The sequence below is a fragment of the Rhynchophorus ferrugineus genome, unplaced genomic scaffold (assembly GCF_030347505.1).
Source record: "Rhynchophorus ferrugineus isolate W39M unplaced genomic scaffold, kcgeb_rfMv2 rfM11, whole genome shotgun sequence".
NCBI lineage: Eukaryota > Metazoa > Arthropoda > Insecta > Coleoptera > Curculionidae > Rhynchophorus > Rhynchophorus ferrugineus.
The window spans coordinates 28,122,462-28,141,359 of NW_027472590.1; the positions used below are offsets into that span (position 1 = coordinate 28,122,462).

Here is an 18,898-nt window from a genome sequence, read left to right on the forward strand (position 1 = left end):
ACCCTTTCCCGATACCAGCCCCACCGGTGTGGGCGCGTGTTTCGGCCCCGGGATCAATCGGTCGCTGAGCGATTACCAACGCCCATAATCTTACATAACTTTCTCCAGTTATTTATGGTAAATGAATGGGTTTATTTCGTGTTTCGTCACGGCGGCAACGGCAACGGATTCCCGGGGATGGGGTTCGGTCTGGTCTCGATGAAGAAAAGTGAAATTGAACGGTTGAGATCGATTTCCGGTGTTTATCTATTGACGAGAAATGTGTATTGTGTTTCTAACGATGCTATGCAAGGAAAAAATGTTCATATATCACTATAAAATAGGTGTTTATCAACACATGTCATTATATATACTGTATAGAGTATATAATCAATGTTCAACGCTAATATAAACCTTATAAAGTAAGGCTTTTACAATAAATTAAATCTAGGTATAGATCTAGGAGGATCCATCGGCACTATATATTAGCGTTGGGAACTTTCGACTGAAATTGACTATCGACTGTCTAGTAATTGACTACTTTTTACTATCGGCTGTCTAGTAATTGACTACTTTTTACTATCGGCTGTTTCAGTCGTTTACTTTTATTATATTTTTGGCTCTACTAGTTTCATTCGACTGATTTTTAACGTTCTGGCTCTGTAGTCCTAGCCGCGACCTTGACCAAAATGTACCCAATTTATGCTTACATAGATTTATATGTAATTAAACCTGTTAAAAATAATTAACCTGTTAAAGTAAGATGAAATTAATTTAAAAAATACAAAGCATGTTATGATCAACTCTATTCTTGGTAGAATAGTATGATGTGAATGATAGTGACACTTTCTATAGAAAAACGAAATTGTTGATTTTACTCTTTTCGTCGCAATTATTCCGTATTTTCTCATCATATAAACCTTCCTTTGGACATCCATATATGTTCCATAAACTAAAACTATCCAAATCGTTCCAACCGTTCTCGAGTTTTAGCGAGATTAACAAACAGAAACTTATTTTAAGAAATACGACTTTAGATTTCTGTATTAGCGGAATTCGAAACTACTTTTTCTCCAACCTTATATAACAATGAATACAGTTCCAAGCTAAAAATGGTTGTTCTAAACTATTTTTACTTAATAAAGACCTAAGAAATCTTTTTCACAATCATATGTTAAGCCGAAATTACTCAAGGATTTCTACGACAAGAAAATATTCTGTTAGAACCAATTTACAGAAAATGTGTTGAAATTATCTTTTCAAAAATGTCTTCACTATAAATTCATTAAAATCATTAATTCGCCATTTGAACGGCACTGCAGAACAACCAAAAACAGTTTTATTTCAATTAAGTAGACTAAATATCACGGCAAAGGATGTATATCGGTCTATAAGTACAAGTAGCGGTCAACAAGATCTAGAAATGAAATAGGGACTAGAAATTACGGCTTAATAGCTCCAAATCTATCCATGTTCATTTTGCGTTACGGCGAAATGACAAAAACATAGTTACATCACTTGACTGATGCAACATTCCTCAAGCAGAATGAGCCAAATATCTCGGAATATATATCAATGGTAGGTTAAACTGCAAGCATCATTTTAGACAAAAAACAGAGCAGATTAGACTAAAATTCAAGCAATTGTACTGGTTAATCGAAAAATACTCTCAACTTGACCTAAAATCAAAGAGATTAGTTTATCAGTCAATCGTAAAGTCTATTTGGATCTATAGAATGTAAATATGGGGTTACACTAAGACATTAAACCAACTGGGGTAATCCAAGGTACCCAAACAAAATTCTACGGTTAATTACCAATACTTATCGCTATATAACACGTGAATGGATACACGAAACATAAAATAAGGTTGTGAAATGCTGCTTCAAATATATAATCGCAAGTCATTTCTGCATCGAATAGAGACGGGTGATGAAAAGTGCATTTATTTTTAATGCCCTAAGCGCAAAAAATTTTGGTTATCGCCTGGTGAATCCGGCCTATCGACTCCAAGGCCTAATCGTTCTGATTGCAAGAAAATGTTCTGCGTTTGGTCGGGTCCAAGTAGCGTGCTGTACTACAAACTATTGAAACCCAGTGATCGCTAATAACAATAAATTATCAATTTGATGAACCATGTATTGATCGAAAAATATCCAGAACGGGCTCGAAGGTACTGTAAAGTGAAATTACAGCACGATAACGTGACCTTTCATAAAGCAAAACCGGTCAAGCAGTCACAGCGACGTGGAAGCAATACAACTACTGGAGAACACGCAGGAAATCAGAAGATTGAAGCGAACCAAACCACATGATTTGTTACTGTGTAGGTGTATTCTTAACTGCAATTTAAGTAGATTAGTTTTATTGTAATTTGAGAAATACATACTGATACATTAATCCATTACTCGCCTTGGTTGTGTGTTAGTGCAAGTAGAACAGAACAGAAAAGAAAAATAAATACAAATCTACTGACAGAACTCCAACAAAATATGGTAACAAAGGTTTCATTATAGCATTTGGTAAAAAGGAGCTTCTGAAATATAACAATCATATCAAAACTTTTTAGATTTCATTGGGATTTTTAGTATCAATTTTAGCAAACCAAGATTCAGCTTCTTCTCATTCTAAACGGTTTATAAAGTATTTCGAATATTCTTTTTTCTTAAATTTAATAAAACAATTATTTATTTATGTATTCTTTACAATAAACATAACCGGTACGTTCATATAAATAATAAACACATAAAAGTTGTAAAAGAGATTATTTAAGTTTAACGAATAACATCTAAATATCCGATACTTTTTAATATTTACTATAATTTTAACTAAAAAACAAGTTTAAAGTTAAACATCTTATTCAATTTAAACCAAACAATCAAAAAATTTCAAAAATAGTTCACAAATAGACAAATGTACTTAAAAACGTTAAAAATTTTGAGCAATATTAGTTTGAAGGTCAATGAGTTTTAACTGGACATTGGCAGGATTAATTATTGTTAAAGTAATTATTTCAGCCAAATGGTTTATGAAGGAATTGACACAAATTTTTATAACCTGTTTTTATATTTCAGGGTCTTGTATTCTGCTCTCAAAATATTGTAATAATTTTGTTATAAGCAATATCTCGATCTGTCTAATAATATCTAAATGAAATTCCAAAATCAAAGTGTGCCGTGACGGCGAAACACTGTCTACTTTTCGTAACATATTACAAAATAATCTCTATATGAATATGATGTTTTTCATTCCGTTTTTTTTTAGATTTGCAATACAATTTTCTAATAGAATATAAAATATTATTTCCCAATTTTTATTTCGCGCACTTGTTCCCTCAAACTATTAATTCAAATAAATGAAAATGCCTATGTGCTAAACCGAAATTATCTTCGGTATATTTTATGCTGCTTTTAATACTGAAAAAGTGATAAAATTGAATCCATGATTGTATATATTTACATATATTAATATATAAATGCATTTTTAATGTTAAAAGTGATCAAATCATGCGCAAGCACTGAATATAACATATATATAGAGCGAAAAAGAGAGAGAGGGAGGGAGAGAGAATATTACTGAATGTTGTTTGTGTAGATTTTTTCCCGCAATATCAGAATCAAACTAAATTTTATTAGAGATGAAGACATCCGGGACTAACACCAATTTGAAATAAAAAAACGAAATATTCGGTAGTAACAATATGAGTAGCGCGTACCTTCGTTGAAACGCCGCATTCGATTAGAAAAACGACAGCAACGTATGATACTGGCGTTTAGAGAGAGAGATGGAAAAAAAACCGTCGACGTTTTAATAGCATTACGGACGAAAACGCCACTTCTTTTTGCCGAAGAATCGTTAAAAATCATATATTAGATATGGTGATGGTACGATGGTTTCGCGATAATTATATACAGGTTATTGCTTTTTATTAATTCCGCTTTATACGATTTATTTTGCCATTATTTCTGCTAGGTTTTTTCTCGCCGGCAGCAGAAAAATAATCTCTCAGTTTCCACAATTACGAGTTAACAGTTACTAATAGATGTTTTGGTCGGCCTGATTGGTTCCACTTATCATCCGTAATCCAACTGTTGACAATATAGTTGAGGCGAAATAACTAAATCTAAAAATAACTCAAAAATTTAATATCGATGAACCGGTCACTAATATATATATATATATATATATATATATATATATATATATATATATATATATATATATATATATATATATATATATATATATATCAACATACATATATTTATATTAATATATATAGCATTTCTTATATATATTTAATATGATAAAAAAAATTATTTAACTTAGTTTAATAATCAGTTAATCTATATATTTTAGGATTTTTTTAGGGTTTCAAGTTTTTCTCTTAGGTTTATTTTAATTTAATCTTAGTGTTTTCCAAAGTATTTTTTTAATTATTATTCTTAGTGATTCAGCCTAGTGAGCAATAAACATTTCTTATGATTGCAATGATATACATACATGACACATAGAAGATCACTTCATTAAATGATCTCCTTTGTAACATATTAACTTAATTAGTTTGTCTCTTCTAAATATTATTCTAAAGACTATATATAGCCTATTCAAAGTTTTTTTGTACATACGTCATCAAGGATGATCAAGGATTTTTAATGTATTGCCCTATTGCTTGTAAGTTCGTTTTAGTATCAGGCAATATATTCCTTATCATTTTATTATAGTTAAAAATGGCACAATGCTGTTTGATAAGTTCGAGCACGTAAACGAATGAGCCTGTCAAGTCGTCCGGTTGTCAGACGTATGCAAAATTTCTGAAAGCAATAGTGATAAGAGGTTATAACTGTAACTTATAAACTATTACTGCTGTAAAATTAACTAGAGATTTTAAATGTACTATATTGTTAAAATAAATATGATGATGAAGATATAATTTTTATGTCACATATTTAAATGACGTATGTACAAAATAACTTTGAACAGACTATATGTCCTATAACCAAATCGGTATTAGACGCTTTAGTCTACTGATTTTACTTTCACGGAGCTAACTGACTGGCGAACACATTGGAGTACATTAATACTCTTTTAAAGTACTTTTAAAACACAAACATTTTGAATTACACTCGTTATGGGTTCTTCCATATGACCAAATAAGCTTAAATATTGATCCGTATAGCAATAGTTTTTGCGTTCGATTCTTCTTCCAGGTTAGGTGAAGGTCCAGATGCATACTAAGATTATTTATCATCCTCGGCTTCAGGAAGTTGGCAATTATTGATATTCACTGGTCAGGCCCACCATTCATTTTCGCAAAGTGAATGTTACTTGGGTAGATTTTGTTTCATTTGCTTTAACAATCGCCAAGTCTTCAGCCACAGTTGTATTTTATAGTTTTTATCAAGGTGTGTTTTGAGGTTATTTGATGCTGTTATTGGATTTGCGTGAGATGCCAAGCGGGCTGTGTAGTCTGCATATGTTGACACAGTAGTGATTTTGCGGAGTGTATTGGATCTAACACAGAAAGTTCATCGTCTTGTTTTATAGTACAATGTCTATCTGTGAGAAAGGATTTTAATAACTGAAAATGGGGATGGGAATTTCTGTAATTTAACCTATAATCCTGGGATGGATATATCTAACGCAGTCGAAAAATATCTTTTGGCATTAAGGCCATATTTATTTCGTTTGCACGTCTATACACTTATTCTATAGTCCCCTGGTTATAATCAAAGCGAAGATGGTGTTCTAGAATAATATTTGCTTTTTCTATTATATTATTAATATCCTTCCAGTTATTAAATCATATCCGGTAGCTTTTTTTACAATGTATCTCTCTCATTATTGTTTGTTTAACTTATCTGACTATAAATTTTTCGTGGGGCAGGTTCATTTGAATTTAGGAAGCAAAGTAATTTAATTTTCTTAGTCTTTGAAAAACTTATACTGCTGGAAAGGGTTTAATACATTTTAAATGTTTTGAGAATATATTAGGCTTCACTTTGTTGGTTCTAGCCCATTCATTGTTTTTTTTTGTTGGGTTTTTCTGCTGGGCCTTTTGAACTTTCTCGTTGCTTTCCATAATGAATAATCTACTGTAATAGCTGTGCTAATAGCTGTAAACAATTATTTTATCTCGAACATATTTGGTAGAGTATTACGCCATCGCCATCTACATTTTCTTGTCCTCTCTGACAATTCCTGAATTCTAAAACAAACCCTTGAATAATTTTATGCAAGGTACTTGAAACACTGAGAAGCGACAGTTGGAAGTCAGATGGTTTCAGTAGGTGCAGTTTCTGATCAAGTGGAGAAACTTGTCCCTGTCCATTTGCTTTCCAATTAAGGCATATTGATTTTAATTACTTGTTGATTATAGCGAATGGTAGTTTTATCTAATTTCAGAAGAGGCATTATACACAACATCCTTCTAGTCCAACAAGACCACATACTAAACACTTTGGAAAGATGACCTGACACCCGACATGCCTCTTTTTCAAAAGTTGTAAGAACATTGTTAGCAAAATTTGCTCGGGTATGAAAATATTTTTTCTACAAATTGAATATATTAACTACAAAAACAAGAATATAAAAAACTCTAGAACCGTCAAACAGGTAATGTTCGAAAATTATAGAAAATATTAGACTGCCAACTGATTTTTTTGTTTCCCAGATATATTTTTGTTATGTTATAGCTCAATGAATACCTTATTTGTTCTGAAAAGTTTCTTCTTAAATACTGTATTCATTATATATATTAATTTGTCCTCCATTTAAAATAACCGCTTAATTAATATTAATTGATTCTATCGCCAAATATCATTGATATCAAAATATTATATTTTTTTCTATTAGCTGCTAATAAACACAAATTTTAATTTATTCTAATAGCTACTCAATAATCTTAAAACTAGATACATCAAACTAACTAATTAAAAACAGCATTTAACTCAATTATAATTTATTAACTGATAATTTTCAATAAATTATCGATACTTTTTCATTCTTTTTTACTGAATGTTCCGGTGTGTGATTTTAGAAGAAGTTTATGTTGGACAAAAGATAAGATATATTTTTATGTAATGATACAAAAACAAATTACAATGATTTAATTTATAACAATATTAATATAATTAACAAAAGATGAATTAATAATTATTTGTGTTTTTCTATGTTTTTCTCTTGATAAAAACACATATTATTATATTAATCTACGAATAATAACAATTTAATTTTACCCATTTTGGGTTAGCTAATTAACCGCAGATATAACTATTAATACGTAATAATTTGTTCAAAATTTGATTTGAGAGGCAAAAATAATAACTTTTATATGCTGTATATCGTACTATTAATTAAAAATATAAAATATTATACAATTATTATTAAAAATGCATGTTAAGCAGTTAGGCAATTATTTTTATTAATTCTTATAATAAATGTAGCTAATTAATTTACATGATATACTTATTTATATATTATTCGTTGATTTTTAAATTTCTAAAACCCAATTGATCATATATTAAATAGTTTAATCAAAATTCAACTACTATATGTTATTTTCTCAACAATTAATTGCCTTTAATTTTTTTTATTGGATGAAAATTATAAATATCTTTATATTAAGTAAAAATATACTAATCTAGTAACATTAACCAATAATAAAAAATAAGCAATATTAATCAATTCACATTAAAAAATCTATTTATTTGTGACTAAATGACAGTAAAAATAGTACCATTAAACAAAGAATCATAAGCCATTGAATATTATTAAAAATTATTTAAAACTAAATCTAAATTTTTAAATTATTGTCTATTAAATTTTCAAGTAAACAGATATTGAATAAATAATAAGATACTCCAATTATCTATAAAAATACAAATATCCTGTTTTATAAAAATATATATTAAATATAGACTAAAATAAAAGGATGATTATTTCCTAAATTTTAAACATAACATACCAATATATTTTTTTAGCTATTTTTGGCCGTATTTCCATAGCTATTTATACTCTTATCAAGACTGTACATTTTACTATATTTTTCAATCATCTATAAGCCTAGAAATATCAATAACTAGCGAATGAGGCATATATATATATATATATATATATATATATATATATATATATATATATATATACATATATATATATGTATATATATATATATAGATATATACATATATATATATATATATATATATATATATATATACATACATATATATATATATATATATATATATATATATATATATATATATATATATATAAGAATTGTAAAATTATCTCATATAATAAGCAAAAATTCAAACAAAACCAAAATTTTAAATTATGCAAAGATAACTAGACATAATGTATTACAAATAATCTTCAATATCTTATGCTTTTTAATAATACTTTATTACAAAATAATTTGTTTTATCGAAATTAATATTCGTTGTTAAGCAAACTCTATTAGTTGACCCCTTATAGTATATATATTTAGTACTCTATATATTTTTATTATAAAATTCCCACAAATATTAGTAAATAACATATTTTCAATAATGTATGAAGTATTTCAAACATAAAACGAAACTATATAAAATTTTCTGATAAATAACTTATTTACAACCGATAGATATTGGTAATAATGTGTAATATTGCTTAAGATTAATATTTTAGTTAAAAACAAACAATATCAATAAATTTTTCTTTAATATATGTTTACTTATGACTAATTGACATTAAATGTAGAAACAACAAATAGAAAATAAACGTTATAACAAAGCTAATTAAATTCTGATATGCTATATCCTATATCAACTATTTATACATCATTTAAAAGTACAATACAATTTACATATGTCCTGTTTTACAAATATATATAATAATTTAAAAAAGTTAAATTATGATTATTTCTACATTTTACACATAACATACCTATTCAATTTTGAAAACTATTATGGACGTATTCCCAGACATATTTAGGTTTTAAACCCTAAATCTTATCGAGACAATCAATTTTATTGTATTTTTCAATTATCCACAAACTCTAGATGTCTTAACAGCTAGCAAATAAGGCATATGTGTAAGAATTGTAAAATTATATTATATAAACAATCCTCATAGAAGAACAAATATTCAAACAAAACCTACAACTTAAATAACGCAAACTTGACATGATATATTACAAATAATCTTCAACATAATATGATTTTTAATAATATCTAAAAACCAAATAATTTGGTATTTCAAAGACTGTTAGTTGACATTTTATGTTTAGTAAAAAACTACTCTGTATATTTTTTGTTATAAAATCCCACAAATATTAGTAAATAAAATATTTTCGATAATATATGAAGTATAAAATAGTGCAAAAATGACTAGACATCATATATTACAAATAATCTTCAATATATTATGCGTTTTAATAACTTTGTAACACCTAGTAGTTTATTTTATAAAAATAATATTAGATCTTAAGCAAATTATGTTTGTTGACTGTTTATATTTAGTAAAAAGTCTACTCTGTATTCTTTTTGTTATAAAGTTCGCGCAAATATCAGTATATAACATATTTCCAATCATATATGAATTATTTCAAACACAAAACCTATATTTTCTAAATTTTCAGAGAAATAAGATATTTACAACTCATAGATATTGTTAACAATGTGGAATATTATATTAGTTAAATATTTTAGTTAAAGACAAACAGTATAAATTAATTTATCTTAAAGATACCTTTACTTATGACTAATTAACTTGTCTAGACATCATATATTACAAATAATCTTCAATGTTTTATGCATTTTAATAACTTTTAACACCCAATAGTTAATTTTATCAAAAAGAATATTCATTTTTAAACAGAATCTGTTAGTTAAATATATAAATATAATAAAATTTCCGCAAATATCAGTATATAACATATTTCCAATAATATATCAACTATTTCAAACATAGAACTAAATTTTCTAAAATTTTCACAGAAATAAATTATTTACAACTGATAGATATTGTTAATAATGACATATTACTTTAGTTTAATATTTTAGTTAAAACCAAACAATATCAATTAATTTATCTTGAAGATACGTTTATTTAAGACTAAATGACATTAAATATAACAACAAAAAATATAAAATACACGATATTCAAAGTAATTCACGACAATTGTGGGATGTGACATCCCAAATTAATTAGAATAACTAGAAATATTACTAATTTTTAGGAAATTATATTATGAAAACTACCTTCACAGAAGAACAAACAATCAAACAAAACTTACAATTTAAATAGTGCAAAAATGACTGCACATTTGAAATAATCTTCTATATATTATGCTTTTTAACGATATTGTATTACTAAGCAATTTGGTTTTTCAAAGTCTATTAGTTGACTCTTTATTTTTAGTGAAAAAGTACTCTATATACATTTTATCATAAAATTCCTACATATATTAGTAAATAACATATTTTTGATAATATATGAAGTACTTCAAACATAAATCAAAATCATATAAAATTTGTAGATACTAAGACACATAATAAGGCCTAAAAATAGATATCGTATCTGAAATTAATTTTGATTATTACTTTATTTAAATAATATCAATTAATTTATCTTGAAGATACGTTTATTTATGACTAATTGACATTAAATATATCAACAAAAAATATAAAATACACGATATTCAAAGTAATTCACGATAATTGTGGGACGTGACATCCTAAATTAATTAGAATAACTAGAAATATTACTAATTTTTAAGAAATTATATTATGTAAACTACCTTCACAGAAGAACAAACAATCAAACAAAACTTACAATTTAAATAGTGCAAAAATGACTACACATTGGAAATAATCTTCTATATATTATGCTTTTTAACGATATTTTATTACTAAGCAATTTGGTTTTTCAAAGTCTATTAGTTGACTCTTTATTTTTAGTGAAAAAGTACTCTATATACATTTTATCATAAAATTCCTACATATATTAGTAAATAACATATTTTTGATAATATATGAAGTACTTCAAACATAAATCAAAATCATATAAAATTTGTAGATACTAAGACACATAATAAGGCCTAAAAATAGATATCGTATCTGAAATTAATTTTGATTATTACTTTATTTAAATAATATCAATTAATTTATCTTGAAGATACGTTTATTTATGACTAATTGACATTAAATATAACAACAAAAAATATAAAATACACGATATTCAAAGTAATTCACGATAATTGTGGGATGTGACATCCTAAATTAATTAGAATAACTAGAAATATTACTAATTTTTAAGAAATTATATTATGTAAACTACCTTCACAGAAGAACAAACAATCAAACAAAACCTACAATATAAATAGTGCAAAAATGACTACACATTGGAAATAATCTTCTATATATTATGCTTTTTAACGATATTTTATTACTAAGCAATTTGGTTTTTCAAAGTCTATTAGTTGACTCTTTATTTTTATTGAAAAAATACCCTATATACATTTTATTAATAAATTCCTACATATATTAGTAAATAACATATTTTTGATAATATATGAAGTACTTCAAACATAAATCAAAATCATAGAAAATTTCTAGATACTAAGACACATAATAAGGCCTAAAAAATACTAATTAATATTTGACTGTTAAAACCGTCCTATCGATGATGAATAGGGAGTGGAAATGATCGGACGTAGGACCGAAAAAACAAAAACAAAACAACGAAACATCTTATCAGATATTGATTTGAAAATCAGTCTCGTAAAGCAAAACTGAAAACTGAACGGACAGAGAGAGAACCTAAAAAGGAGGAAAAAAACCACGGAGGCACGAAGAAGACGAGGAAAAAAGTAATCCTTTGCTCCTATACATATATTCACATAAATACATATATAAGATGAGGAATAAATAAATAATCTATAGAATTTATGTACTATTGTATATCGAGGAACGGCGGCCGGCGATTGGTCGACGCGTAATCTCCCACCTTCCCGTGGCTCCGGATTCCGTATCCCCACCATTCAAATTTCAGCGCCGCTACGTAACGATGCTAAACGCTGCCCGCTATACGGCTCAGAACTCTGGCGCCGCCAACATTGTGACCGCCAACGTTTCACACAGTGTGCTGTGTTTTTTTTTCTGTTTTCATTCATGCCAAGTGACACTTGTCCGCGGTATAAACGAACGACATATCATCCGTGATTAAATATATAGATTATCGATTATGCGATACCGGGCGTAGATATCCGACCAACCGCCACTTGTTATTATTTTCCTTGGTGCGCGTCGTGGGACTCCGAACGTAGTGCATCCTCAATACCGTGTACGAAGAGCCAAATCTGGATTTAAAAAGTGATTCGGTACGGAGGTGGGTTGACTCAACCCCATCTCCCGCAGCTCCGCTGGATACCACCCCAAAGAAACCGCTGCTCAACAACAACAACACCATAGACTTCGGTCAGACGTTCTGGAAGACGCACCAGGACATGCCGATGTTGCTACACCAACCACCTAGTCACATGCTCCTCGGGAGCCACGAAGCCGACCAACCCTTGGACTTCACCATGTCGAAGTTCAAGACGAAAACGGCGGTGGCCTCGCAGATCAAACAGTTCAACAGCATGCAACAAATGTTGTTGCAGAACAACGGACTCTATTTCAATCGCAGCAACAACAACAAGAGTTTCACGCGGGGTAGCTCGCCGGCGTCCAGTAGTAGCGAGGAGGAGGGGGTGGGACCTCCGATCGTCAGTCCCAGGTCGAGTCCAGGGGTGCATCCGTTGAGAGACGAAGGTAAGTCCATCGAACATGCTTTAAACAACACCTGTAATCGCGAAACCGAGCGATCCACGCTCTCCGATGAGTCGTCTTCGGTTATCAACGAAAACCACGATCTCTAAAAGAAAGAATAATCGTTCTCGTTTACAGCGCCGTGATTAGATTCATAAATCATCCATCAGTCGACAGCGCGGCGGATTGGTCATTTAAAAATATCGAAAAATCAGCAACATCGTGAATATTGAAATCCCCATTTCACAATCATCCTTAATGGACGTAGAAAGGTTTTCTCTAATGATGCAATACCAATTTATTTAATGCATACTTTTTATCTCGAGTATTATATTAAAATAATTCACTCAGAGATCTCGATCAACTAAATATAAATCCAATTATATTTACGTCATTCGATTAAAGGTTCTAGAAACTTAGAAACAAGTGATGCCTCACCTGTTATGCGTACTCTTCTGTTTTGTCTCGATGCATAACCCTCGGAGTTCGTAAAATCGCAACAAAAGACCGAGATATATCTTCGCGTACACTATACCCAAGTGATCCATTGTTGACTGAAATTCCTTTTCCGAATATTCCGAAAAAAAATCTGAATAGGTTGATATATGAGTTCTCTGGTTGTGTGTGCTTGTGCGAGGACCTTTCGGCGTCGAATTTGAATATGCCTAAGGTTCGTGAAACGTGCATCTATCGACGTTTTGCGAGGAGACGGTTTACCTGCCTCTAACGGGCCGTTATTACAAAGCATAAAACCATCCTTGGTGCAGGTGTGAACCGGAGAGAGAGATATACCGCAATGATTTGACGAAATTGGGGGAGGCAAAACCGTTCTGGAGCTCGATGCATATTAATCGCCGTTCCTAATATCGTTCGGGAAAAAGAATCATCAACTTCCCGTCTTCTATCCACTCTAAATATATGAGAAAAACATCAACACCGATTATCTGATCCGCAAAATGATTTCAAGTTAACAAATTAAATATTAAATCATTATCCGTGCTAAAATAACTATCAACATTTTTATAAAAATTCTAGTTCTAAAAATACAATCAACTTTGCTAATTATCAAATTAATTTTTGAATTATTATAATTATATAAACATAATGTGCAGGGCAATATATAAAAACTGATTATTATTAGTAGTAAAAATCTTTTTCTACCAATACTGTATTAACAATATTTCTAAAAATTATCTGTATATGTAATCTTAATTAATTACATATTATTTTATGTTATCTTCCTATTTTACTTAAAGAATGATAATGTCCTGTTAAAACATTAAAACATACATAATATGGTAGTTAAAACAAATCTTCATACTAATATCATTTTTAAACTCTAGATCTTGTCGAGATAATCCGTTTCATTTCGTATTTCAGTTACTTCATAAAGCCTAGAAATATTAATAACTAGTAAATAAAGCATATGTATCATAATTATAACAATCAACAACCCTCATAAAAGAATGATTTTGACAAAATCAGAATAATTTCGGTATCTGCAATTTCATTGGCCCAAAGATGGTTGGATGACGTAGCCGAATCTCCGTATATTACAAATAATATTTCCTACAATATATTGAAGTTATTTAAATAATAATAAAACTGTTTTTATGTATTATGTTATTACTAAATAAATAAAGAGCACAATAGGCAAACTCGTAAGTTTATCTTCTTTGTTTGTATCAACGAAACACTTTCTGATAATGTATATAGTATTAAAAAATATATTAAGTTGTTCAATAATCTTCATATTTTGCTTAAAGAATGAAAATGTCGTCTAAAACGAGCTGTGTCTTCAGAATAACTTTATTTTAAAACACTAGATCTTCTCAAGATAAACTCTATTCTATTTATCAATAATTCAGAAAATCTAGAAATATTAATAGCAGGTGAATTATTCTATCATATCATATGAAGAACCATTATGCGATTAAAACAATTTAGACAAGACCAGAATAGGTTCGATATCTAAAATTAATTGGTCCAAAGATGGCTGAATGATATAGCTGACTCAGCATATGAATATGAAATAAATAGCACAATAGACAAAATCGCAAATGAACACACTTCCTGATAATGTATGTAGCTTTAAAAAGAATATTAAAGAGATATTAGCGGCGAATTTCCTCAACATAACTGAATTTATAACAACTGTGTTTAACATATGTGACCAATTCTCGTAACTAAACACAATGACACACGGAATGCCTCGAAAAAAAGGACCACTGTTTTTTTTCAGTGTCTCTAATAGAGAAACAGGTAGCGTAATTAATAGGTGACCGAAAAAGAAAATTATAGTTAGAGGGAAAAAAACAACCGAAGAAGATTTACTCCAATTGTCTAAATGACATAGAAATGCAGACAATAATCGTTTTGTTTCTGAGAACGTATTTTATTAACAACATGCACAGGGCTGCGGTCATTTCCTGTTTTGAAAAATTAAGGATCCAAAACCGCAAAATAACACAGTGGTATAGTCGTGTACACCTGCGACTCTATAATTAACGAACGACTCTTTCCTCCTGGGGTACTTATAAATTCCGAATTAGTAATAAAGTAAATGAAAACAAACGATTCCGTATATATATACAGTAAGATTGGATCAAATTCATTCCACACGAATCTCCTTAAGCACGTACGTTTATTAAAAATAAATTAATTCGAAATATTGAATAGTTAGCGATGGGTAGATGCTAAATCTGATGGAAAGTACGGATATTAAGCAAGCCAAGATCTAGCAAGTTTATATACATTTTGGTCTCGATAGCGCATATTGCTTTAATGGACTAATTTAAGAAGAACAGAAGACGAATTATCTGAAGCTAGAATTCCATGTTGTCTCCAACCAAATACTCTCGAACTTCGACAGTTGATGATGGACTTTCGTTAAAAATTTGTTTCAATATTTATTTTGTTCGTTTCTTCGCTGTTGTAAAGTCATAAATCAAATTGCGACTAAACAGATTTGTTGGATTGCTACGGACATTATATTCAAATAATAACTTCAAGAACGCTAATTTTAACTTAGACCATTTCGATATATCAATCAGAATTAATGTTAAATCGTCATGTAATTATTTGTTAAATATTTATGTCATATATTTAGAATATAAACTTAAAAATATTTAATTTAGACAACAACGTACTAACATATTATTTTATGGTTTTGCATAAATGCATTTACATTTTAAATCAACAACGTTTTTACTAAATACGTATATTCATCATTAGATTAATTAGTCACATTAGTGTTGATTTAAGATCTTTAAAAAATCCTTACAACCACGGTTACTATAGGACTATAAAATGAAAAATCGTGAAACCAATCAGATTAATTCGTATTATTAGATGCTTGTATGTACTGTCACCCCTTTAAAAAAAAGTTATTTGTTAACAAAAATAGGTAATTAAAATATCATTCTCATTTTCAAATCTTTCTGCCATCAAGATTATACCGTGTCGATCCATCTTTGCGCTTCTTCAGCTTCAGCAAACCGTGTAGACATCTGAAACAGTTTATATGCTGAATATATTCGCAAATGAGGTGGGTCCAACTTTGTTGGTCTTCCAGATCATTCTTTGTCATTGATATCAGAGTCAAAACCGTCAATTATTATGGAATCAGTTCCTTGATGAGCGTCTTTATATACTGCAGATATTCAATTGTATTACATAGAAAACTGAACTCGTTATTTTATGTACAGAAATATCAAAAGCTAGGCTAGGTTGTTTAACAGTTGCTTACATTTATACTTCGCATTTTTCACTAATAGATGTCTTTGCTTCAAGCACTTAATGAATGACACGCATAAACTTGAATAATTACTGAGATATATTTTATTTATTATATATTATATATTTTATACCAATTTTTTATCTTAAATTTCCTTGAAAATCTCTTATTATGTAATGTAATACGTATACATGGCTAACGGTATTAAAAATACTAATATGAATAGTTTATTACATTATTTTTTATTTAATTAATAATGATTATCTTTTATCACCTAATATTAATACATTTTAACACTGTATTGAAAACATAAATGGTTAACTAAATTTATTGCCCTAAAAAACTCAATCAAACTTGTAAAAATATTCATACAAACTAATATACTATATAATATATTATATTTAAGGGTATATATGCGTGTTTATGTATAGGCATGTACGCAATGTGCTTTTTGTACAATTTTATACCTTTCATATATACACTTACCTGTTTTATATACATATTATTAAGATATAGTTTATAATTATCGTACTTTGCCAACACTGTAAAACATTTTTGTAAAGAAAATATGTAAACCCTGACCCCAGAAAGACCAAGAGGCTTTTGGGTCCTTAATAAATAATAAATAAATAAAATAATTTAATATTATCCCGTGACTATTAATATTTGAATGCTCTTTAGCTTTCATTACACTTTGTGACATGTATTTTAACATAAATAAGATTATTTGTTGAATTCTTTTTTCCATTGTTAAAAACATTGTCTATTGATATGGTTGTCTAATATGTCACGTTACTTACTAATAGTGTGAATACTATTTACGTTTAAAAACTCTCTATATATTACTTTAGTAAGAAATATTAACAGATTACTGCTCATTTGTAATGAAAGAGGATTCTACCGTTCACAAGAAAAAAGTTAGTATTTCGTCATTTTCTTTCAGAATATCTGGCTAATTTTTTATATTGACCAATTAAACCTGAGCTATTTTGATTCCTTGTCTATTTGTAAATATATATTTTTATTTTGTTATAAAATTAACAATATAAATAGAAAATTATAATTTAAATTTTTCTTACTGTCTTTATTTATTTATAGTACTTTAATTTATAGTAATTTAAGCAAAAATTGTCCAGTGTAATCAGTATTATTCGAATTATTTTGGTGTTTCATGTTATAAGTCTTTAGTGTTCTATTATAAATAATAATTAAATAATATTATGAAACTACCGTGGTATTAATTTATTTGAAAGACTCTTATTTAGAATAGGATAATTGAACCTTGTCGATCGTGATTTTATTGCTATTTTTAACGATAGCGTTACCAATCTCTGACAGGACTGTAATTCACCCGGTGCAGATACACCGCATTCCCGCTTCACTTTTATATATATGTATATATACAGGTATAGCCGAGCACGCTTCTATCTAAAACGATCTCTAAAAGGGTTATTACATCTCGGGAGATAATTCTTTTTTTGGAATCGGCTTATAGGCGAGAAGGAACGCCCTCCCGGTGGATTAAAATATCAATTCGTATCTGTTTTGCATAGCCGCGCGGTCGTGATTTATTCGGCCGGTACTACCGAGAATCGGTACCCAGATGGTATCGCGGTCGCCAATTTCATCCGGATAAAAACCGTTTAAATAACACATGGGATGACAAGTCACGGGCCTAACATATAAATGGCGTCAGTATTATTGCTTTCGTTACTTTTTCAGTTAATACTAAGCTTCTAAAGATAGCTGTTAAAATTTCATGATATTCTTCTCATAAGTTTGTCAGTTATTGCGCTCAGAGTGACACTGCAAAGCGATGGATCAACAGCAATTTCGGGTTTTAAATTTACACTTTGGTTTGCTGACTTCTAAACAATGGACGTCCAAATGAGGTGGTAACACCCCAAAACATCAAAAAAATCTACAAAATCTTTTTGGATGATCGAAAAGTGAAGTTGCGTCAGTTAGCTAACATCGTAAGGATATCAAAAGAACGTATTGGTGACTCTGAGCAGTGTTTGGTCATGTTTAAATGTAACAACCCGGATTTTTTGCATCGATATGTGACAATAGGTGAGACATGGATCGCTTTAGAATCATTCACTTTAGAATTAAAACAATCTTCATATGAGTGGACAGCAACTGGTGCTAGGCCTATTTTAAAGCAAAATATAAATCATTCTACAAAAGTGGCATAGAAATGTTAGAGCGGCGCTGGAATGATTTTGCGAATTTTTGACAAAAATAACGCGTTTTCTTTGTTACGTCCGGAACTTTTCAGCCCATCCTCTCGATGATACCAAACACCGGGTCTCCCGACGCTGATAGCGAGGCCCCACGTTTGTTTCCTGTTTGTCCGTCGAAGGTGGTTCTCCGGTCGATCAAA

At 29.3% G+C, this 18,898-nt stretch overlaps 1 protein-coding gene across 3 annotated transcripts in view; it reads left to right on the plus strand.

The window, feature by feature from the left end:
* The window catches only part of LOC143205128 (uncharacterized), a 163,939-nt gene that overhangs the window by 53,281 nt on the left and 91,760 nt on the right, over positions 1 to 18,898 (plus strand). Inside the window, exon 1 of one of the 3 annotated variants that reach the window (XM_076418212.1) lies at positions 12,332 to 12,779. The exons of the other annotated variants lie outside the window; for them this stretch is intronic. Coding sequence (XP_076274327.1) covers positions 12,473 to 12,779 — 307 coding nt within the window. The 5' untranslated portion in view covers positions 12,332 to 12,472. Of the gene's footprint in view, positions 1 to 12,331; positions 12,780 to 18,898 lie in introns of those variants that run through there. 3 annotated transcript variants of the gene reach the window in all.